The 24,969-nt window shown below is 37.9% G+C and overlaps 1 protein-coding gene across 2 annotated transcripts in view; it reads left to right on the forward strand.

Annotated features, from left to right (window-relative positions):
* The window catches only part of PTPN12 (protein tyrosine phosphatase non-receptor type 12), a 106,926-nt gene that overhangs the window by 53,527 nt on the left and 28,430 nt on the right, over positions 1–24,969 (forward strand). For both annotated transcript variants that reach the window (XM_033194503.1, XM_033194504.1), the window contains exons 6-11: positions 2,311–2,382; positions 8,297–8,356; positions 11,447–11,589; positions 18,371–18,437; positions 21,524–21,601; positions 21,701–21,799. In XM_033194503.1, the coding sequence (XP_033050394.1) occupies positions 2,311–2,382; positions 8,297–8,356; positions 11,447–11,589; positions 18,371–18,437; positions 21,524–21,601; positions 21,701–21,799 (519 nt within the window). The remainder of the gene's footprint in view (positions 1–2,310; positions 2,383–8,296; positions 8,357–11,446; positions 11,590–18,370; positions 18,438–21,523; positions 21,602–21,700; positions 21,800–24,969) is intronic.

A 24,969-nucleotide genomic window follows, 5' to 3' on the forward strand; every position in this document is an offset into this window, starting at 1 on the left:
GAGCTTGTTTCCTCACGTTTGAAAGGAAATAATACCCACCTTGCAGTGTTAGAGATTATGTATATGTGATATTTAACACATAGTTTTTGATATCATTATTAGTTTTATACCAGGAATATAAGTAACAATATAATCTTATTACTGCTCATCTGAATGAGGGACGTTGTTAGTCACAGCACTTTCTATTCTTACCTAAATTAATCTCTTACAACTTGTTTTTTTTTTGAGACGGAGTCTCGCTCTGTCGCCCAGGCTGGAGTGCAGTGGCCGGATCTCAGCTCACTGCCAAGCTCCGCCTCCCGGGTTTACGCCGTTCTCTCGCCTCAGCCTCCTAAGTAACTGGGACTACAGGCGCCCGCCATCTCGCCCGGCTAATTTTTTGTATATTTTAGTAGAGACGGGGTTTCACCGTGTTAGCCAGGATGGTCTCGATCTCCTGACCTCGTGATCCGCCCGTCTCGGCCTCCCAAAGTGCTGGGATTACAGGCTTGAGCCACCGCGCCCGGCCGATTAAAAAGAATTTTTTTAAACTCTCAGAAAGAATTTAAGGTCCAAGTGTAGTGGCTCACGCCTGTAATCCCAGCTACTTGGGAGGCTAGGGTGGGAGAATTGCTTGAGTCCAGGAGTTTGAGACCAGCTTTGACAACATGGCAAGACCCCATCTCTCTTTTTTTTTTTTAATCTTTTTTGTGTGTGTGTGTGGGGAGAGACAGTCTTGCTCTGTCACCCAGGCTTGAGTGGAGTGGCGTGATCTCAGCTCTTTGCAACCTCCCTCTCCCAGGTTCAAACGATTCTCATGTCTCAGCCTCCTGAGTAGCTGGGATTAAAGGCATGTGCCACCATGCCTGGCTAATTTTTTTGTATTTTTGAGTAGAGACAAGGTTTTGCCATGTTGGCCAGTCTGGTCTTGAACTCCTTGCCTTAAGTGATCCATCCACGTTGGCCTCCCAAAGTGCTGGGATTATAGGCATAAGCCACTGCGGATGGCCTCCATCTATTAAAAAAAAAAAAAAAACATAGCTGGGTGTGGTACCACACGCCTGTGGTCCCAGCTTCTCAGGAGGCTGAGGTGGGAAGATCACTTGAGCCCAAAAGGTAGAGGCTGCAGTGAGCCATGATTGTGCCCCTGCACACTCCAGCCTGGGTGACAAAGCAAGACCCTATCTAAAAAAAAGAATTTAATTTTATCATTTTTCTGTAAATGTCTCTTGGAAAATGAGATTTGGAAGTTACCTGTGTTTTTAAGCCTCTAAAATACTAGCTAACCCAACATACCAGACAGTTCTACTTTGTTTCTCTGTGAGCATTACTGTCAACTTATAGTTCATTCAGCTTATAGGTAAGAACTCCATTTACTATATTTGAAACTGTGAGGATTTAATTAGGAATTCATTAACCAATGCTTTTCCCACTGCTGAAAAGGTTTATTTAAGCTAGATGGTCACTTGGAGACTTGGATTTTATTGGGCCTTGATACAAAATGCATCATTTCTTAACATCTGAATCATTCTATCTTCCATAAAGTTAGGCTTTTCATTCACTTACCTGATTTTCTGAAATGATGAGGTGCTTGATATTAGAAATTGATGAAAATTTAATATTCTTTTTCTATACCTGTTTAAAATAGGAAGGTAAGAGGAGAAATTATTTGACTACACTTTCTGTAATCTCAAATAAAATTGGATAGTTAAAATAATACATCATGTTTGTGTAGGGGTTTTACCATCTATGGTGCATTTGAAATACACTCTTATTTAACAAACATGCAACAACTCTGTAAGATAAGGATTATTATTCCTGTTTTTACAGATAAAGAAACTGAAGGTCAATAAAGAAGTAGAATTAGTACTTGGAAAATTCTTCTGATTCCAACTAGAATACTCTTCATCACATATTTTACATTTAATGAGAATTCAGCCGGATATTTATAGAGATTGTCATGTTCCAAGCAATAAAGCTTGCTTAGCAACCTTTATACCAAATGGACCTCCTCGTACCAGACACTTTTTTAAAATTACTTTTTCTTACCTAGAGGAGGATCTTTGGTTTACTCTGTAGAGCTGGCAGATAGCAATGAACAGTTACGCGCTTAAGTCGGTAAGGTTCTTATGACTATTCTTGGAGAAGACACAGTAGCCTATTTTTAAAAACAATTGGGTAAGTCTAAACTCTCTCAACTCCGTGCCTACTAATGTGAGTTTTTCTGTTTTGGGGAAGTAGAAGTAAACAGAACCCCAGGACACAAAATATTTATAACAGTTTAAGAAAATCTTATATGAATTACTTACTATTTTTTTTTTTGGATGACAGAAAAAATGTGAGCGCTATTGGCCTTTGTATGGAGAAGACCCCATAACATTTGCACCATTTAAAATCTCTTGTGTAAGTATCCATTTTTATAAACACCTTTTTTCAGAAAATTGGCATGCTAAACTGATGAATAATTAAATTATAATGTGGTAAGAACCCAGGTTTATAGACGCCAAGGACTCACAAACCTATGCTTACATTTTAAAAAATTACTTGTTTATATACTGCTTTTAAATTTGGAAGCTTTTGGGATGACTTTTCATAAATGTTTATTTTCCTTGTATCTTACTGTATTAATTTTGTGTTAACCTTTGTATATCAATTGATAGTAAGTGTTTACATGTAAATGAAGTAACTGTACTTTTAGTATTTGGAAATAGTGTATTCATTTCAAATTGATTAAATTGGAAAGACTTGATAACTAGAGTATAGTGTATCATATTTACCCTTCATATCTAATTGTGGTCTCAAAAATTGTTATAATTATGTATAAAGATGAGTTTAAGAACTACCATACTGAAAGTAAAGATTGGTCCTTTCTGGCAGATTATTTGATATGAAACTTAAAATGTTTTCTTAATATGTAATGACCTCTGGAAATGAATTAAATTCAAGCTCAAAAGCTAACACAGTAAAAATCTGAGAAAATGAATCAAAAAACAAAAACATTGAAGGAAATAAGAAGAGTAGGAAAAAGAAAGGCATGGACAGAAAGAAGGAAAATGTAAGTGAATTTTAAAATAGAAGCAATAGTTTTCTTTAGGTGCCATAAAAAGACTGCAATTCAACATAACATAAAAATTAATTAATTTAGGCCAGGCACGCTGGCTTATGCCTGTAATCCTACCACTTTGAGAGGCCAAGGCGAGTGGATCACTTGAGGTCAGGAGTTCGAGACCAGCCTGGCAAACATGGCAAAACCCCTTTTCTACTAAAAATACAAAAATTAGCTGGGCGTGGTGACGGGTGCCTGTAATCCCAGCTACTCAGGAGGCTGAGGCATGAGAGTTGCTTGAATCTGGGAGACGGAGGTTGCAGTGAGCTGAAATTGCACCACTGTACTCCAGTCTGCGCGGTAAGAGTGAAACTCCATCTCAAAAAAAAAAAATTAATAGTTAATGAATTTGCCTGTATCAGGGTTCTCCAGAGCTTCAGAACCAATAGAATAAGAGGGTGTGTGCGTGCATCTGTGTGCATGTGGATACATTTAAGGAGATTTATTATGAGGAATTGGCTCAGGCAGTTATGGAGGCTGGCAGGTCCAAGATCTGCAGGGTAGACTGGAGATCCTGGAGAGCCAATGCTGCAGTTTCAGTCTGAATGTTAATAAGCTGGAGACCCAGGAGAGCTGATGTTCAGTTCTAGTTTGAAAAGTCTGTTGTAGAATCAGGATGAGCCAATGTTGCAGATGAAGGCAGCCTGCTGGAGAATTCTGTCTTGCTTCATGAAGCTGGTCCTTTTGTTGTATTCAGGCCTTCAACAGATTGGATGAGGCCCACAAACATTATGGAGGACAGTTTGCTTTACTCAGAGACTACCAATTTAAATGTTAATCTCCTCCAAAAACAGTCTCACAGAAATAACTAGAATAATGTTTGACCAAATATTCTGGGCACACTGTGGCCCCGCCAAGTTGACAGATAAAATTAAGTATCACATTCCCTATTCAGAGTTTCTTGTTTTTGACTTTGTTTTCCATGATTAAATGAAGTATAGTTTCTGTGGTTTTACTTGTCATTGCTGAGTTCAAGAACTCCATAATTTTATGACTTAGTTATACTTATGACTGAATTCCTCTTATACATACCCAAAGTTTAGTGCTTTCTAGGTTGACATAAAAACGGACAGGACCGAATCTGTATTATGCTGTCTACTTTATAAATCAATGTTGTTTTTATAATAACTATAACTCACCATTGAACTTTTTAGATGTAATAGTCAATATTCCTGATCAGAATTAACTATTTGTGGGGTAAGTGTAAAAATTTTAGGCCAGGTGCAGTGGCTCACACCTGTCATCCCAGCACTTTGGGAGGCTAAGGTGGGAAGGATTGCTTGAGCCCAGGAGTTTGAGACAAGCCTGGGCAAAATAGTGAGACATTATTAACATTTTAAAAATGTTAAAAATCCCACTGCATTTCATTTTATTTGGCTTGAATAATACCAAATACACACCATGCTGTCTACTTCAGTGAGGAAACACCAACACGCCTTCACCAATCCAGAAATAAATCTGAAATATTAGATTCCTCGACAGCATAGAAACCTAGTTCTGTGTAGTGTGGTTGTTTTGGACATTTGTAAATTTATTTTTAAAGTTTTATTTATTTGTATATATCTTTTTGAGACAGGATTTTGCCCTGTCACCCAGGTTGGAGTGCAGTGGTCTGATCATGGCCCACTGCAGCCTCAATCCCCCGGGCTCAAGTGATTCTCTCACCTCAGCTTTCTGAGTAGCCAGGGCTGCTGGCATGGGCCACTACTAATTTTTGTCTTTTTGTGGAGACGGGATCTCCCTGTGTTGCCCAGACTGGTCTTGAACTCCTGAGCTCAAGCAGTTTGCCCACCTTGGCCTCCCAAAGTACTAGGACTACAGGCCACCACACCCAGCCAAACATTTGTAAATTTAGATGTAATAAGATAACTATAATGAATATTGCAATTCAAGAGAAAATACAGTGCTTAACACTCAACAACAAACCAGCTTGAAATTTTTGAATATTTGGGAGTCAGGAATAGTAAACAATTTATAATAATGGATATAGGGAAGAATGCAATAGTTTTATAATGTAGAAAATGAATTGGTTCTTGGGGGCTGGTTTTCCAATTAAACTAAAATGTATATCTCTATAAACAGTTCTCAAAGAAAAAAAACACGGAGAAAGATTTATTAAAAAGAAAAAAGTAGATAACTTGAAAGGTCTCTAGATAAGTGATTTGGTTTGATTTTATTAGTAATGACTGGTTTAATTTGTCAGCATCAGAATTGATCCATGCTGAAGAAACATTTTCTTTGATGATTTAAAAATGGAAGGTTATTTGTTTGTCTCATAATTGATTCAAGACAACTCAGGATTTGTTATCATTGACTTAACTGCAAACAAAAATCAAATTTATAAATAGCATGTTGGTAAAAATATTCGTAGTAAGTCATTTGACTACTTGGCAGTCAGAGTTTGAGACTGAGCAATGACAGTCTTTTCTGGAGCTCTCTCTCGATGTGGGATGAGGACAAGGGTAAAGTGGTGGTGAAAGGGTGAAGACTGGTTAGCAGGAGCTCAATCATATGTTGCCACATGTAACCACTTAGACTGGATGTCAGCACACTACCCATGGCTCAGATCTAGCCCACTGCCTGTTTTGGAAATAAAGTTTTGTTACAATACATCTATGCCCATTAATTTATGAATTTTTCTCTCACAATAGCAAAGTTGTGTAGACAAAGACTTTATGGCCCAAAAAGCCAAAAATATTTACTATCTGGTCCTTTACAGAAATATTTGAAAAAGTTCAAATATTATTTGAAAAGTTCAAAGTAAGTTACTGTGATTTTAAAAATTAAAGCAGGTATAGTAGTATTATTTTTATTAATAAAACAACATACACCATTGTTCTTCATAATCCTTGTTCTAAACTATTTGTAGTTTTAACCAATAAGGCAAAAAGAATAATTTGCTTAGTGATAGACTGATGTAGATTAATACTTTGACTAAATCACAGCGAGAGACCTTTTAAAGTAAAGTGGTTATGTTATCATCAACCACAATAATAATAATAATAATTTGGGGTGTTCTTCCCTTTTCCTTCTTCAGTTGCTATCCAGTTAATTGAAATTTGAATGTTAGGGAAAATCATGCGTTTTGGAAAGGTAAACTGGTTGAAGATGGGATATGGTGGTTGGTACTGAGGAATGCCATTCTATTTATATTTACATGATTCTGGGGGTGGTTACTACTTTGCAGATACTTTATTGGGTGATAGATGCTTAAGTAATTCGTTTAGACACTTTTTTTTAGGTATAAGTAAAACTTACAAAAGCAAATTGATGTTTTTTTCTTTACTGTCTATACAAGTTTTTTTAATGAACTTTTTTTTTTTTTCAAGTTTCTTAGTGTAGTAAGTAACATGATTCCCAAATTCACTTTTCTTACATACTGTTTGGGTCTATCTGTTAGGAGACCATCTAATAGGAGACTTCGTTTTAAGGCTTTTTGTTTGTTTGTTTGTTTTAGTGTTTTCATTTTTTGTTTTGAGACAGGGTCTCACTGTGTCACCCAGACTGGAGTGCAGCAACGTGATTGCAGCTCACTGTAGCCTTGGCCTCACTGCTGGGCTTGGTGATCCACCCACCTCAGCCTCCCAGGTGGCTGAGACCACAGGCCTATGCCTCAATGCCCAGCTAGTTTTTGTATTTTTTTTGTGGAGACAGGATTTTGCCATGTTGTTCAGGCTGGTCTTGAACCCCTAGGCTAAAGCGATCCACCCACCTCAGCCTCCTAAACTACTGGCATTACAGTGTGAGCTGCTGCCTAACTTTTTCAAGACTATTTTTTTAAGAGCAGTTTTAGGTTCACAGCAAAATTGAGAGGAAGGTACAGATATTTCTTTTTTTTTTTTTTTTTGACACGGAGTCTCACTCTGTTGCCGGGGCTGGAGTGCAGTGGCCAGATCTTGGCTCACTGCAAGCTCTGCCTCCCGGGTCCACGCCATTCTCCTGCCTCAGCCTCCTAAGTAGCTGGGACTACAGGCGCCCGCCACCTCGCCCGGCTAGTTTTTTGTATTTTTTTTTTTAGTAGAGACAGCGTTTTGCCGGGTTAGCCAGGATGGTCTCGATCTCCTGACCTCGTGATCCGCCCGTCTTGGCCTCCCAAAGTACTGGGATTACAGGCTTGAGCCACCGCGCCCGGCCGAGATTTCTTTTATACACCCTGTCCGCACACATGTAGCCCTCTCGTTATCAACATTCCCTTCCAGAGCGGTCTCTTTGTTACAGTTCACAAACCTACACTGCCAAGTCATTATCACTAAGAGTTCACAGTTTACATTAGGGTTCATTCTTGGTGTTACACATTCTGTGGGTTTGAAGAAATACATGGTGACATGTTTCCACCATTGTAGTATCTTACAGAATAGTGTTATTACTCTAAACGTCCTGTGCTCCACCTATTCATTCATTCCTCTCACTCCCTTCCCAACCCTAGGTAATCATTATTTGTACTGTCTCCATAGTTTTACCTTTTCAAGAAGTCATATAGTTTGTTTTTGTTTGTTTGTTTGTTTTGAGACGGAGTCTCGCTCTGTCGCCCAGGCTGGAGTGCAGTGGCACTGTCTCAGCTCACTGCAACCTCTCCCTCCTGGGTTCAAGCAATTCTCTTGTCCCAACCTCCTGAGTAGCTGGGATTACAGGTGCATACCACCACACACAGCTAAGTTTTGTATTTTCGTAGAGATAGGGTTTTACCATGTTGGCCAGGTTGGTCTCAAACTCCTGACCTCAAGTGATCCCCCTGCCTCGGCCTCTCAAAATGCTGGAATTATAGGTAGGCATGAGCCACCGCGCCTGGCCCAAAAGTCATATAGTTTGAATCATACAGTATGTAGCCTTTTCAGATTGGCTTATTTCACTTAGTAATGTGCATTTAGGATTCATCCATGTCTTTTCATGGCTTACTAGCTTTTTTTTTCCTTTTGCCATTATTTTTAATTGACACATAGTATCTATACTTATTAATGGGGTACATGTGATTTTGGTACATGTATGTATAATTTAAAATGTGGAGTGAGCAAATCGGGATAATTAGCATGTCTATCACTTCAGACATTTACAAATTGATGACTTTTAGAGTTTTTAAATAATTATCAGGTACATCTGGAATTTTAAAGGTTAATTTTATATTGTGGACTTTGACACAAGTATTTTATTTGTTTTGATGTGTCTTTTTGTTTTAACGTTTTCACTGACTTACAAATGTTTCTCTTTATTTAGGAGGATGAACAAGCAAGAACAGACTACTTCATTAGGACACTCTTACTTGAATTTCAAAATGTAGGTATTTACCATTTATAGACTGTCTCTAAGAATAGTTTTCAGGCCAGGTACAGTGACTCATGCCTGTAATCCCAACACTTTGGGAGGCTGAAGTGGGAGGGTGACTTGAGTCCAGGGGTTCAAGACTAGCCTGGACAACATAGTGAGATCTTGTCTCTACAAAAAGAAAAAAGTCAGCCGGGCATGGTGGCATGTGCCCATAGTCCCACTCACTCAGAAGGCTGAGCCCAGGAGGTTGAGGCTGCAGTGAGCCATGATTGTGCCACTGCCCTCCAGCCTGGGCAACAAAGCAAGACTCTCAAAAATGGTTTTGAGGCCGGGCGCGGTGGCTCAGGCCTGTAATCCCAGCACTTTGGGAGGCCGAGACGGGCGGATCACGAGGTCAGGAGATCGAGACCATCCTGGCTAACACGGTGAAACCCCGTCTCTACTAAAAAATACAAAAACTAGCCGGGCGAGGTGGCGGGCGCCTGTAGTCCCAGCTACTCTGGAGGCTGAGGCAGGAGAATGGCGTACACCCGGGAGGCGGAGCTTGCAGTGAGCTGAGATCCGGCCACTGCACTCCAGCCTGGGCGACAGAGCGAGACTCCGTCTCAAAAAAAAAAAAAATGGTTTTGAGAATAGAGAATAGTTTTCAAAGAGAAGATATAGAGAGGGAGGGGAGCATGGGCTGAAAAGCCACCTATTGGGTAGTATGCCCACTCCCTGGGTAATAGGATCATTTGTATTCCAGACCTCAGTGTCATACAATACACCCATGTAACCTACACATGTAACCCTTTATCCAAAATAAAAGTTGAGGGCAGGTGTGGTGGCTCACGTGTGTAATCCCCAACACTTTGGGGGCCTGAGGCAGGTAGATCGCTTGAGGCCAGGAGTTCGAGACCAGCCTGGCCAACACGGTGAAGCCCCATCTCTACTAAAAAATACTAAAATTAGCTGGGCATGGTGGTGCACACCTATAATCCCAGTTACTCGGGAGGCAGGGGCACGAGAATTGCTTGAGCCTGGGAGACAGAGGTTGCCATGAGCCGAGATGGCGCCACTGCACTCCAGCCTGGGCAACAGAGCAGGACTCTGTCTCAAAAAAATAAAATAAATTAAAAAAAAATAAATATATATATATTTTTAAATAGAAAATATAATACTTACTACCACCTAAATGTTTTATTTGGTAAAATGAGTTTGCTAGAAAATTATTTTGCTTTATATCTGCAAAATATAAATAATATATATAATATATATTATTATTTTGCTTTATATCTGCTTTATAGTTTTTTTATAAGTAAAAAAAGTATCAGCAATTTTTATTTTTAAAGTGTGTGAAGCTAATTTTTATGTCTTTGCAAACTAATCAACTTTTAGCTACTAAAAAAAGCAAGCTATATAAATAGTATACTATGTTATTTAACATAGTTAATGAAATTTGCTAATTTTTTAGTTTTGAAGATGAAAATGATAGTGTAATATTTAGTATCTTGACATTTGTGCTTATCACATTACATAATAAAGTAATATTAATTGTAACACACCCTAAATTTATTAAATTTGGAATAGTTATGCCTTCTTTGCTTTGCTGCAAATATTTTTCCTCTATTGCAGTAAGCAGATTATTGCATTGTTTATATAATTATTACCCTGTTTTAGTAGTTTGCAATTTGTTAAAGAAACGTCACTATCAAAGCTAAGTCTTCATTGAGATATATATTGTTTTTAGTTGAGGCCCCCCACAGCGCCCCGACTTTCTTTTTTTTTTTTTTGGCAACAGGGTCTCACTATATATTGCCCAGGCTGTACTCAAACTCCTGAGCTCACGCAGTCCTCCCATCTCCGCCTTCCTAGTATCTGAGACTGCAGGCATGAGACACCAAACCCAGCTAAATTTTTTATAGTTTATAGAGATGGAGTCTTGCCATGTTGCTCAGGCTGCTGTCAAATTCGTGGCCTCAAGTGATCTTCTTGCCTTTTGCATTGACCACCTAAAGTGTTGGGTTTACAGGTGTGAGCCACTGAGTCTGGACTAGCTGCTAATTTTTTAATCTACAGTAATAATAATAAGTACCTTAATTAATGTCTGTAGTAGATCAGGCATCTCAATTCTCCTAACTGCATAATATCCAGATACTGTTATGTCCATTGCACATAGATGAAGATACAGAAGCTTTAAGAAGTTAAATAGCTTACCTGAAGTTATTTAGGAAATGGCAAAAGTAGAATTGGAGTATGGTTTGCTTAGATTTCGAGTATTGCTCTTTCTGTTAAACGCCTACAGTAACCATTCTAAAACATTTGACATCAGTACTCCTTTACATTCTTCAAAGTTGTTGAGGATCCCAAAGACTTTTTGTTTCTGTGGGTTATATCTTTCAGTATATACTATATTTGAAATTAAAACTGAGAAATTTTTTAAAAACATGAATATATAAGCATATATTGTATTGGCTGTTAAAGAATAAGGCAAGTAACATTTTAGTATTATTCTGAGAATTATTTAAAACTCATAGACCCTTCAAAAGGGTTGAGGGGAGGAGTTGCCCAGACCATATATTGAGAACCACTAATCTGTAAGAAGACAAGTGAGTTTGGGATTGGACAAATTCATGTCTTCATTCTTTTTCAGTTTAATGTTCTATTAGTCTTCGGATTACAATGGATATTACTCTAACCTACTCTAACATGGTGCTTATGGTATATTGCTCATCCATTTAATAGTGTGGATTAGTTCAATAGTATATGTAGTGTAAGGTTTAAAGTACATGTTCTGGAAGTAGAACTGCCTGGTTTAGAGCCCACATTTGTCACTTCTTATGAAAGTTTGGGCAAGTTATTTTATCTGTAGATGTCAGTTATAAGATGAGGATGGTATTTTTAGTACTTTCCTCATGGAAATTAAAGTGTTACATGTGAAGCCCTTAGATATTTGGCATGTGGTAAACAGTAAGTGTCAGCTATTATTTATTTGGGTCTTTTTTAAAAGTAGTGCTAAATGCCACACAAATCTCTTAGAAATGGCAGTTTAAATGAGCTGTGCAGCTTTAAACTTTGTAAAGTATTTTCATAATTGTTGACTTTCTGTTTTTCTTGAAGGAATCTCGTAGGCTGTATCAGTTTCATTATGTGAACTGGCCAGACCATGATGTTCCTTCGTCATTTGATTCTATTCTGGACATGATAAGCTTAATGAGGAAATATCAAGAACATGAAGATGTTCCTATTTGTATTCATTGCAGGTACAAAAGAATGTCCCAAGTTTATAAATACAATATTTTTATTTAAGTTTTATTTAAGTTTGATGTTACACAAGGTTTTATTTCTGCATTAATATGATAGTAATCTTGAATTTCTCCTAGCCATGATATAATGTTTGGGACCTTGTAAATTGATATGGTCTCATTTGGTTGACAGACCGTTTAGAGTATTGTTGCATTAAAACACAGAATCATCTATTTGAAAATAGTATTCACATGGTGGAAAGCTGTAGAACATACCCTTCTTATATGCTCTGATTAGAGCATATAATCTCAGATCCTCATCATACTCTACTTTTTAAAGTCAATATAGTAGTATTTTCTTTTAATCAATTTCCCTGAAACAATGACCAAGCAATTTTCATTCCTGATAAACATTGACGTGAGATTTTTAAAAACAGGATATCACTCTGATGCCAAGTCTGGAGTGCAGTGGCACAATCATAGCTTACTGTAAACTCGAACTCCTGGCCTGAAGTGATCCTTCTGCCTCAGCTTCCCAAGTAGGCATGTGCTACCACACTGAATTAATTTTTTTTTAACTAAAAAAAAATTTTTGAAGAGACCAGGTCTTGCTCTGTTGCCCAGGCTGATCCGAACTGTCCTCAAGTGATTGTCTCCCAGAGTCTTGGGCTTACAGGTGTGAGCCACTACACCTGACAACGTGACTTTCTTTTTTTAATATATGTAAGATGTATATACATAGGTCTTATTGATCTAAGATATCATCAATTCTAAGACACACAATTATTAATGTATATTAATAATAAAAAAATCACTGCCAATTATAAGGGGAAAATGTCATTTGTAAGAAACCATTGGTGGTAAGATACATACCAATCTCAGAGCTGTCACATTGAGTTTAAAAAGTGTGTTTTAGATTTAATGAAAAACTAAATGCTGTTTTTATTCTTGGGGAACATCAGTTTCCACCTTTGCACCACTGCCTATCATATCATGAAATTTTATAATTTATAGCTACTGAAAAATTTAAAGCAGGAAGCCAGCATTCTTAGAGTAAAATAATATGAACGACTGATACACATTTACTAGACATTTTTTATTAAGTTATGTTTTATAGTAGATTACTTCATTATAAGCATTACATAAAATTTAGTGATTACTGACCTAGTTAAGCTATCTCTGAATGTGAAAGTACGAGTATAGGTGCACCTACTTTAAATTATGTGATAGAAATATTTTCATTTATTCAAATAATATTTGAAGTTCAGTTAGGTTTTGCAGAATTACTCATTTGGATGTGTTAAGAAATCATGTAAATTCTGCCTTTGACTTTGGGGGATTGAACATGAGATTTGTTTATTCTTGGGGGACAGTTAATTTTGTATTCTAGAAGGGGGATTAATTGTATAATATGTTTTAGCTAAGAGAAATCAGTTTAAGATAACCAGCTTTTCTTAATCTAACATTTTGGCTTATTTCTGTCATCTGGTCATTCTCATGATACAAATAATACAAAGCTAAATACATAATACATAGGTAACACATTAATATGTAATACAAAGCTAAATATACATAATACGTATGCACATATATGTATACATTATATATAATACATAAAACAAAGCTAAATTTGTGTTATGGATTTAGGAGTGTAATGGAAAATACTCCTTTAAAAGGAAAAGCACAAAACTGAATTAGTCAAGAAAATACTAAATGTTTGCAATAAGTGTCATGGCCGGGTGTAGTGGCTCAGTGCTTTGGGAGGCTGAGTCAGGATGATTGCTTGACCCCAGAAGCTTGAGGCTTTAGTAAGCAGCTATTGCTCTACTGCACTCCAGCCTGGGTGACATAGTAGACCCTATCTTTTTTAAAAAAAGAATATAGGTATCATTTTAATATGGGTGATACAGGATATTTTGAAACCCATTTTTGGAATTTTCATTATATAGGTATAGGTTTCTACATAGGAGAAGCTACTTTTGAATCCTTAGGCAGTTTTTCTACTCTGAATTTTTGGTTTGCATTAGATTCTTCTAAAGGCCTTACAGTCATAGTACTTATTTCATAAGACAGCTATCAATTTATTCCTCTAAGGGACTTGTTATCTGCATTCACATTTGTTACAAAAAGGAAATGAGATTTTTCACACTTAGAGATTTATTTTTTATTATTTACATAATTAAAATATTTTTTCAGTGGAGTCAAAGCACCGAAGATAGTTTCCTTATTCACTTGGTTTGATTGTAATGCTTATAATTAATGAAGTAAAACGGCTACTTTTTATTCATGGGCCAGGAAAGTAACTTGCTGGTGGAGATGTGGGAATCAGTTAACAACTTGGTTCATTAAAACAGTTTTTTTCTGTGGTTAGTTCAGTGGTTAGTTGACCATTTAATTAAGTAGAATTGACCAGTTAAAAATAAACAATATGTTTAATTATAGAATTAAAAGATAAAGAAATTACTTTCACTTGACTTCTTATAAGTTAGTTAAAATCATTTCCTGTTCAATCATAAATCCATTTGTATAGGAAGGCTTTTCATCAAAAAATAAATTGACCGTTAAATATTTTTAGACAATGAAAACAATATGTTAACTGTAATGACTTAGAAAACACATCCATAAAAGCAAGAAAATTCTTTTGCTTTCCACTAGTTCCACTGGAGATATAACCATTGTTAAAACTCGAGAATGTGTCCTTTCAGTGTGTGTGTGTGTGTGTGTACATACACTATTGTTTTGTTTTGTTTGATGGAGCTCTTGTTGCCCAGGCTGGAGTGCAATGGCACAATCTCGGCTCGCTGCAACCTCTGCCTCAACTATTTTAAACAACAGTGTAAAAGCTCAGTGTCCACTTTATTTTTTGTTTTTAATTTACTTTAGTGGCCATCTTATTGTTAAATCTTTGAGCACATCTGCAATTATTAGGATAAATTTATTACTGGATAAATATCCAGAAGTGAGATTTCTTGGTCAAGGATATGAACTTTTAAAATATTTTAATGAGTATTTTTTAATGTGTTATCCAGAAAATTGATGCTACTTAATTCTACCGCTGGCAGTATGTGAGAGTACCTATTTCCCTATACCTTTCCCAATACTGGGTGTTCTCTTTTCGTTTTTTTAATTTTATTTTATTTTATTTTATTTTTGAGATGGAGTCTTGCATTGTCATCCTGGCTGGAGTGCAGTGGCGCGATCTCAGCTCACTGCAACCTCCTCCTCCCGAGTTCACGTGATTCTCCTGCCTCAGCCTCCTGAGTACTGGGATTACAGGCACACACCACCACACTCGGCTAATTTTTGGTATTTTTAGTAGAGACAGGGTTTCACTATGTTGGCCAGACTGGTCTTGAACTCCTGACCTCATGATCTGCCCGTCTCCGCCTCCCAAAGTGCTGGGATTACAGGCGTGAGCCTCCATACTCGGCCTTTGTTTGCTTTTTAAATGCCTGTGTAACAGACGAGGGTTTTGGTGGGGTTTGTTTGTTTGTTTGTTTGTTTGTTTTTGAGACAGAGTCTTGCGCTGTCGCCCAGGCTGGATTGCAGTGATGCAATCTCAGCTCACTGCAATCTTGGCTCACTGCAACCTCCACCTCCCGGGTTCAAGCAAATCTGCCTCAGCCTCCCGAGTAGCTGGGATTACAGGCATGCACTACCACGCCCAGTTAATTTTGTATTTTTAGTAGAGTTGGGGTTTCTCCATGTTGGTCAGGCTGGTCTTGAACTCCTGACCTCAGGTGATCCACCCGCCTTGGCCTCCCAAAGTGCTGGGATTACAGGCGTGAACCACTTTGCCCAGCCTCATCTTTTAATAATTATACAAATTCTTTATATATTGAGGACATTAACTTTTAGTCATGTTGTAAGTACCATGGTTTTTCCTGTCTTCTGCCTGTTTGACATACATAAGTTTCTTTTTGTCGTGTCAGATTTTTGAATGGTTTTTGTCCATTGAGATATTATACATAGAAAGTTTTTCCCTAACACAATAGTGTATATATTTTGCATATATTTTTAGTACTTTCATAGATTTACTTTTTAACATTTATTATTGGATAAATATCCAATATATTTATATCCTATATATATATTTTTTATCCACCTGGAATTTTTTTACAGTTAAGGTATGTGATCAGAATTTAATATTTTGCTCTTCATTGATAGCTAACTTTTCCTTTGCCACTTATTGAATGGTCTAATCTCCTCTGGAGAATTCACTGTTATATAAGAAATGTTGCGTGTACTCAGATCTGTTCCTGAACTTTCTGTGGTGTTTCATTGATCTGGTTATCTGTATCTTTATATTATACTTTTAACTATCAAATTTTAGATATATATAATTTATCTCAGTAACTCAACTAAAATTCTGTAAATGTTTTGATGCACAGAATTCACAAGTATCAACAACTGAAATTAATATAACTGATGATGTTTATTATTAAGAAGTTTTAAAAATCATTTTAGGTTGCTTATAGTGTACTTTTATCAGGAATTTTAGGTTACGTGTTTAACAAACCACTGATAGGTATACATTTCAAAATATGCATTAAAATGCTACACAACTTTGTGGGGTTTTTTTGCCAAAAATTATTCTGGTGATGTCAGTAACATCTTATAATTACTCATAGTGATTTTCAGTTCTCAGATGCATAAGCCTTTCTCTAGTTGAGAAGCAGTTACTTTAAAATACTTTTGTCATGTATTTCTTTGTTTTCTTTTTTTTTTTTTTTTTTTGAGACGGAGTCTTGCTCTGTCACCCAAGCTGGAGTGCAATGGCATGATCTCAGCTCACTGCAGCCCCCACCTCCCAGGTTCAAGTGATTCTCCTGCCTCAGCCTCCCAAGTAGCTGGGATTACAGGCACCTGCCACCACTCCTGGCTAATTTTTTTTGTATTTTCAGTAGAGACAGGAGTTCACCACGTTGGCTAGGCTTGTTTCGAACTCCTGACCTCAGGTGATCCGGCCTCCGAGTGTGTTGGGATAACAGGCATGAGCCACTGAACCAAGCCTGTCATGTTTTAAAATAAAAAAAACCTATGATATGGTACTGTACATTCCCCAGCTTCCATTAGTTTTTTGGGATATGAGAGCATATCATTGTCTTGTTCTTTTGATGAAATCACTGCTGTTGCTCAATCCGTTTTCTAGGGCTTATAGCATTCTTCACCTTTCCTACACATTCTATAGATTGAAATGATGTACCATTTCCTCCTGTACTCTAAAACAAGAGCCATCTTTTTTTTTTTTTTTTGAGTTGGAGTTTTGCTGTTGCTGCCCAGGCTGGAGTGCAATGGCACGATTTTGGGTCACTGCAAACTCCACTTCCCCAGTTTAAGTGATTCTCCTGCCTCAGCCTCCCGAGTAGCTGGGATTACATGTGTCCGCCACCACACCCAGCTAATTATGTGTTTTTAGTAGAGACAGAGTTTCGCCATGTTGGCCAGGGTGGTCTCAAACTCCTGACCTCAAGTGATCCACCGGCCTCAGCCTCCCAAAGTACTGAGATTACAGGTGTGAGCCACTGCACCCAGCCACAAGAACCATCTTGAACATAGAATAAATATGTCTCTGTAAGACGTTGTTAGCTAGTCACGTTTTCTGATGTAGCATTAGACTTCCAGAGTGACGACTTAGTAGCTATTCTGTGAGTCACTTACTCTTGGAAGTTCCGTAAATTAATCTTTGTTTTTCTTTTTGAGATGGAGTCTCACTCTGTTACCCAGGCTGGAGTGCATTTGTGCCATCATGGCTCACTGCAGCCTCGACCTCCCAGGCTTAAGCAATCCTTCTGCCTTGGCCTCCCAAATGCTGGGACAACAGGCATGAACCACTGCGCCCAACCCCTTAAATGAAATGTTTAAAATATAGACAATAGGCCCTCCTTATTCAAGACTTCACTGTCCTCAGTTTCAGTTACTCATAGGTCAAAAATATCAAATGGAAAATTTCAGAAGTAAGCAATTTGTAAGTTTTAAATGCTGTACCATTCTGAGAAGCATAGGGAAGTATGTCCTGTTTGAGAGAGAAATCATCCCATGGTCCAGTGTGTACACACTGTAGACTGTACCAGCCCATTAGTCACATAGTAGATACTGCAGTTATCAGATGGACATGTCAGTGCTTATGTTCATATAACCCTTATTTTACTTATAATGGCCCAAACCTCAAGAGTAGTGAGGTAGTGAGTAGTGGTAGATTGTTATAATTGTTCTAATGTATTATTAGTTATTGTTGTTAATCTCTTGTTGTGCCTGATTTATAAATTAAACTTTATCATAGGTATGTACGTATAGGAAAAATCATAGTGTGGCCGGGCACGGTGGCTCAAGCCTGTAATCCCAGCACTTTGGGAGGCCGAGACGGGCGGATCACGAGGTCAGGAGATCGAGACCATCCTGGCTAACCCGCTGAAACCCCGTCTCTACTAAAAAATACAAAAAACTAGCCAGGCGAGGTGGCGGGCACCTGTAGTCCCAGCTACTCGGGAGGCTGAGGCAGGAGAATGGCATAAACCCGGGAGGCGGAGCTTGCAGTGAGCCGAGATCTGGCCACTGCACTCCAGCCCGGGCAACAGAGCAAGACTCCGTCTCAAAAAAAAAAAAAAACATAGTGTGTATGTATACGTATTCTATGTTACCAGTGTTGCCATGAACACACTGTAAGTTGTATTTTGTTTACTAAGTAGAATTTTGTCAAATTTCTTTTTGTTTCTGAATGTTAACATGTCCATCTACATTTATTTTATAGTTGTTTTATCACAAAAATCAATTTTTTTTTCAAATTTTATATCCTTAGTGCAGGCTGTGGAAGAACAGGTGCCATTTGTGCCATAGATTATACGTGGAATTTACTAAAAGCTGGGGTAAGAGTACTTTTTTGTAGCATTATGTCCAGTTTATCTATTACGATTTTCAAACTTAATTATTAATTGTAGTAAATTATAGTGCATATTTTATTATACATGTTATTTTTTCCAAAGTAGTTTTATTAAGTAAGAAATAAAGGCAGTGAAGGCCGGGCACGGTGGCTTATGCCTGTAATCCCAGCACTTTGGGAGGCCAAGGCGGGAGGATCGCTTGAGCCCAGCAGCTCGAGACCAGCCTGGGCAACATAGGGAGACCTCCATCTCTAAAAATAATTTAAAAATAAAAATGATTTTAAAAAAGAAATAAAGATAGAGAAAAGGTATAATTGCTGCATATTGCCTTGATGTGATGCATTGGTCAACAGTGTAAGAGTGTCCTAGGTGAGTGAGTACTTGCATTAGGATATAAACTGTTACTGACCTTTCCAATACTGAATTTTCATTGCCTTTTTTTCTTCCTTTTTTTTTTTTTTTTTTTTTAAGATGGAGTTTCACTCTTACTGCCCAGACTGGAGTGCAATGGCGCGATCTCAGCTCACTGCAACCTCCGCCTCCTGGGTTGAAGCGATTCTCCTGCTTCAGCCTCCCTGGTAGCTGGGATTACAGGTGCCTGCCATTACACCCAGCTAATGTCTTATATTTTTGATACAGAGTTTCACCATGTTGGCCAGGCTGGTCTCGAACTCCTGACCTTAGGTGAACCACTCACCTCAGCCTTTCAAAGTGCTGGGATTACAGGTGTGAGCCACCGTGCCCGGCCCATTGTCTTTTATATTTATTCTAGGTATAAGTGTATTTCATTCAGTACGTATTTATGCCTTCTGGAGACATTATGGTATTGTAGTATGTGAGTACTGACTTTAGCCAAACTGCCCAGATTATAATTCTGGCTTTCTCATTTACTAGCTGTGGGATCTTGGTCAAAATACTAATCCCATACTGTCTCTATTTCTTCATCAGAAAATAGGGGTCATAGTAGTAATGCATAAGAATTAAATAAATTAACTTTTGTGAAGTTCTTCAGAACTATGTGTGGTACATAGCAAGTACTCAGTTTATTGTTAGTGTTGATTACTGTTGCTGTTGTGATTGTTGTTCCTACTACTGCTTTTTCCAAGAAATAGTGTTTGATACTGTGGTGATACAGAGATAAATAAGATACAGCGTTCATGATAGATTTGAAAAACAAGTCTCTGCGTTATGCATACATTTGATTATTTTGCTGGTTCCATAATGTGTTCACTTCTAGAGAGACGCCTTTAATCCTTCATAGCTTTATAGTTTCCATGAATTGTTCATCTTTGTCTTGTACAAAGTAGAATTAATAAAATGTTTCTTTTTTCTTTTTCTTCCTTCTTCCCCTTATTTCTCTTTTTTCCCTGCCATCTCTCCATTTTTTAGGGTTGCAAGGAAACATTTACGTGTTAAATAGTTCCTTAAAAAGCCCTCTGGGGTTAAATATTTTTCCCTCAAAAACTATAATCATCTAATTCTGAAATGAAAATGCTTAAGTGAACAAAATTTAACTGGAATTCTATCACACTTTAACATAAAAGTCAAAGATTAAAATTGGAATGGAAAGGGACACGTAAATGCATGCTAACAAACAAAACAAATATCTGGTCATTTTAAAAGTTGTGTATTTTGGCCAGGTGCCATGGCTCATGCCATAATCCCAGCACTTTAGGAGGCCGAGGTGGGTGGATCACCTGAGGTCAGGAGTTCGAGACCAGCCTGGCCAACATGGTGAAACCCCCATCTCTACTAAAAATACAGAAATTAGCCAGGCATAGTAGCCAGTGCCTGTAATCCCAGTTACTTGGCAGGCTGAGGCAAGAGAATTGCTTGAACCTGGGAGGCAGAGGTTGCAGTGAGCTGAGATTGCGCCACTGCAGCCTGGGTGACAGAACAAGACTCCGTCTCAAAAAATAAAATAAAATAAAAGTTGTGTATTTTGAACATAGTTCTCTCTTTTTTTTTTTGAGATGGAGTCTCCCTCTGTCGCCCAGGCTGGAGTGCAGTGGTGTGATCTCGGCTCACTGCAACCTCCAACTCTCAGGTTCAAGTGATTCTCCTGCCTTAGTCTCCCGAGTAGCTGGGATTACATGCATTCAGCACCATGCCTGGCTAATTTTTGTATTTTTAGTAGAGATGGGGTTTCACCATGTTTCTGGCTTGTCTCAAACTCCTGACCTCAGGTGATCTGCCTGTCTTGGCCTCTCAAAGTGCTGGAATTACAGGCATGAGCCACCGCACCCGGCCTAGGTTAAGTCTTCATATAAAAATCTTATGATGTATATAAGAACTTCCAAGCAGCAAACCTGGAAACCATTTTTAATCCTTCCATCTTAAGCACTCCAAAATATTCTTGTTGATAACAGTTCTGATGTTTCTGCTTCTGTAAACCACCAGTTTCTCACTCTTTTAGACTGTCCTCATTGCTGATACAAAACGTTCCCCATTGCAGTAGTCCCAAGTCCATATGCACAAAAGAACTATTTAGGTTGTTTCATAATTAGTTCCCCAAGATGGAGCCAAAGGATCTATATTTTTACCTAGGTCTTTTAGCTGGTCCTTATATAGCCAATCCAGGAGATACTGGCCTATAGAATAAATTCAGTCTCTTTTTTATGTTCACAGTCTGATCCCAAATGTCCTTTTTTTCTCTCCTCCTTTGAGTACTTTCTCCTTCTTTTAGTCTTAGGCTTTATTTACATCAAACTTCTCAATTCTCAACATAGATTATACATTCAGTCTGCTGTGCTTATGTATATTTCCTTCACTTTTTATGGGATAACCTTCTTTTGATATCCAGCTATGTTGTAACTCCACACAGTCATCAGTTAGCCACAGCCTCTTTATTCCTTGTATACTGCAGTCATACTTTGGCTGGATATACCTGTCTCCCCAGCTTGAATGCTGAGGGTCAAGACCACGCACAGTGTCTGAGATACATTAAGTGGTGTTCAATAAATGTTTGCAGTAAACCAGCAGGTATTTAAGTTTTATGTGATAAGCTGAAGAATATTTTACTATTTTCTGAATAGATGTACAAAGTTTATATACTAAATTTTCTGTTTTAGAAAATACCAGAGGAATTTAATGTCTTTAATTTAATACAAGAAATGAGAACACAAAGACATTCTGCAGTACAAACAAAGGTATAGTTGTTTCCCTTTATAAACTGCTATTTTATAAATGCTTTCTTCTTTTTTAAAATGTTTTTTTTTTTGTTTTTTAATCATTTTTCTCCCTCGTAGGAGCAATATGAGCTTGTACATAGAGCTATTGCCCAACTGTTTGAAAAACAGCTACAACTGTATGAAATTCATGGAGCTCAGAAAATTGCTGATGGAGTGGTAGGTGTTATTGGCCTATTCATTTTAGGAAACTTACTTTTTGTTAAGATGTAATATTTAGCTTTATTTTTTGTCATCTTGTGTTTTGTCTCAGGACACTTAACATTTTTACTTAAACTCATTTCCTTCTTATTTGTATCTCTATTATGATGGCTGTTTAATGACTCCAATATAAGATAAATTATGTTCTAAACGAAATAAAGTTAGGGAAGATCTCATGTCAAAAATCATGTAATTCATTAACATTTTACTTTTTTAAAAAATTGCATTGTTCTCTTTACTCTTCCCTTCCACCCCCACCTAAGTTATTCTGCATTGATTCTACTTGAATTTTATTTTGTATAAAGTGTTTTCGTTATTTGTGTATGTGCTTTTCTTTTCTTTTTTGTTTTTTTTCTTTTTTTTTGAGATGGAGTTTCACTCTTGTTGCCCAGGCTGGAGTGCGATGGCATGATCTCGGCTCACTGCAACCTCCAACTCCCAGGTTCAAATGATTCTCCTGCCTCTGCCTCCTGAGTAGCCGGGATTACAGGCGCGCACCACCATGCCCAGCTAATTTTTGTATTTTTACTAGAGATGGGGTTTCGCCATGTTGACCAGGCTGGTCTCGATCTCCAGACTCAGGTGATCTGCCCGCCTTGACCTCCCAATGTGCTGGGATTACAGGCATGAGCCAACATTCCTTGCCTTGTGTATCTGCTTTTCAGTTAAGCAGAATTAAAAAGAGCCACAGTTAACTCCCTTTTGTTGTGTTGTAATTCAGTGTTATTTTAGCCTTATAGCATCTTATTGGATATTCAACTTCTAGACCTGACAAAAATACTGTATTCTCTTAGTGTTCTGTTTTCTGCCTTTGTTTTCTAACCAATTGTCTTGTTTCCCTTCTATATATCACCACCGTGTCCCCGAAGGTGCTGAGCTTTTTTTTTTTCTTGTAGAATTTTACATCTTTATCATTGAGTCTATGATAACTATTACATTATTAAACCGAGTATGAGAAAATAAATTGCAAAATTTATAACCTTCATTTTCCTTTTCTCCCTTTAAGTGGTTTTGTCAGTTCCCAGAATATTTGTTTGAACTTCCTTGGTTTTCCAAATGAGAGGTTTATTACCAAATGCTGATCTCAGTTTGTTAAGATAATCTAATATTGGTCCATGAGTTTTAGGAAATATGCATTTCTTTTATTAGCCAAGTGACAATTTCAGGTTTTTAAATTTTATGTGACCTCATTCTTATTCCTTCATTAACATAGGAATTATTATTCAAGGAAACCTCCTACAATGCCTTTAGCTTAATCAAATCCTGTTATGACATGTTCTGAATCTAGCCAAATATTTTATAAAGTAGAATCTAATGTGTTTTTTGTTTGTTTGTTTTGTTTTTTATTTTTATTTTTTTTTGTGTGACGAAGTCTCACTCTGTCACTGAGGCTGGAGTGCAGTGGTGCAACCTCTGCCTCCTGGGTTCAAGCGATTCTCCTGCCTCAGCCTCCTGAATAGCTAGGATTACAGGCACGCATCACCACGCCCAGCTAATTTTTGTATTTTTAGTAGAGATTGGGTTTTGCCATGTTGGCCAGGCTGGTCTCAAACTCCTGACCTCAGGTGATCCACCTGCCTCAGCCTCCCAAAGTGCTAGGATTATAGGTGTCAGCCACTGCGCCCAGCCATTTATAATATTTTGTATAATTTAATCTAAGTTGAGATATTTAATATTTCAAAAAACTGAGTAGGCTATAAACACTTTTCTTTAATTTTGGGGGTTTTTGTTGTTGTTGTTGTTGTTGTTGTTGTTGTTGTTGTTGTTTTTGAGATGGAGTCTCACTCTCTTGCCCAGGATGGAGTGCAGTAGCGTAGTCTCGGCTCACTGCAACTTCTGCCTCCCGGGTTCATGTGATTTTCCTGCCTCAGCCTCCCAAGTAGCTGAGATTATAGGAGCCCACCACCATGCTCAGCTGATTTTTGTATTTTTAGTAGTGACGGGGTTTCACCATGTTGGCCAGGCTGGTCTTGAACGCCTGACCTCAAGTGATCCACCCACCTCAGCCTCCCAAAGTGCCAGGATTGCAGGCGTGAGCCACTGTACCCAGCATCTTTAAACTTTAATTGAAAAAGTATTTGTTTTATTGCGTGAATTCGAGATTAATTTCAAAGCTAAAGTTTTTGTATCTGGAAATAGAGGTTTTTAGGCTGGGTGTGGTGGCTCATGCCTGGAACCCCAGCACTTTGGGAGGCCAAAGCAGGCCAGGATCACCTGAGACCAGCCTGGCCAACATGGCAAAACCCCATCTCTACCAAAAATACAAAAAAGATTAGCCTCCCAGACTGACGGGTACACCACCTTGCCGAGTTTATTTTTTTATAGAGACGAGATTTTACTATGTTGCCCAGCCTGGTCTCAAACCCTCAGACTCAAGCAATCCATCCACCTTAGCCTCCCAAAGTGCAGGAATTATAGGAGAAAGTTCTTTTATTGCAGTATTCAGTATTCAGGTTTTATTTTGTTTTGTTTTGTTTGAGACAAGGTCTTACTGTTTTGCCCAGGCCAGAGTGCAGTGGAACAATCACAGCTCACTGTGCCCTCAACCTCCCGGGCTCAAGCTTTCCTCCTGCCTCAGCTTCCCAAGTAACTGAGACTACAGGCACGTACCATCACACCTAGCTAATTTTTTAAAAAAATTTTTTGTAGAGATGTTGTCTCACTATGTGCCACGGTGGTCTCGAGCTGATGGTCTCGAGCTCCTGGGCTCAAACAATCCTCCTCACACCTTAGCCTCCCAAAGCACTGAGATTACAGGCATGAGCCATTGTGCCCAGCCATTGCTGTTTTTTTTTTTTTTAAGCTTTTAACTATATTTAAATAATCTCCAGAAAATATGTGATAAATATTGCATCACCTTTTCTTCTTTTTCTCATTAGATCCAAGTCTGATCTTTGTAAGGTTTTATTCCATTAAATCAATCTTTTTTTAATACCCTGAAATCTATACTAGGATTATAATTCTATCATAGGCTCTTTCTGTCTAACAAGTCAGAGCTTTACAGGAATATAACAAGAAAGTCATACTTTGTAGGAGATGAGATGAAATAATACCCATAGTAGATAAAGTAGTTATTTCAAAGTAGTTACTTCAAACCTACTTTCTTACTCATTGCATGGTACGTAGTA

This window comes from Trachypithecus francoisi, unplaced genomic scaffold (assembly GCF_009764315.1).
Source record: "Trachypithecus francoisi isolate TF-2019V2 unplaced genomic scaffold, Tfra_2.0 Lachesis_group4, whole genome shotgun sequence".
Classification (NCBI taxonomy): domain Eukaryota; kingdom Metazoa; phylum Chordata; class Mammalia; order Primates; family Cercopithecidae; genus Trachypithecus; species Trachypithecus francoisi.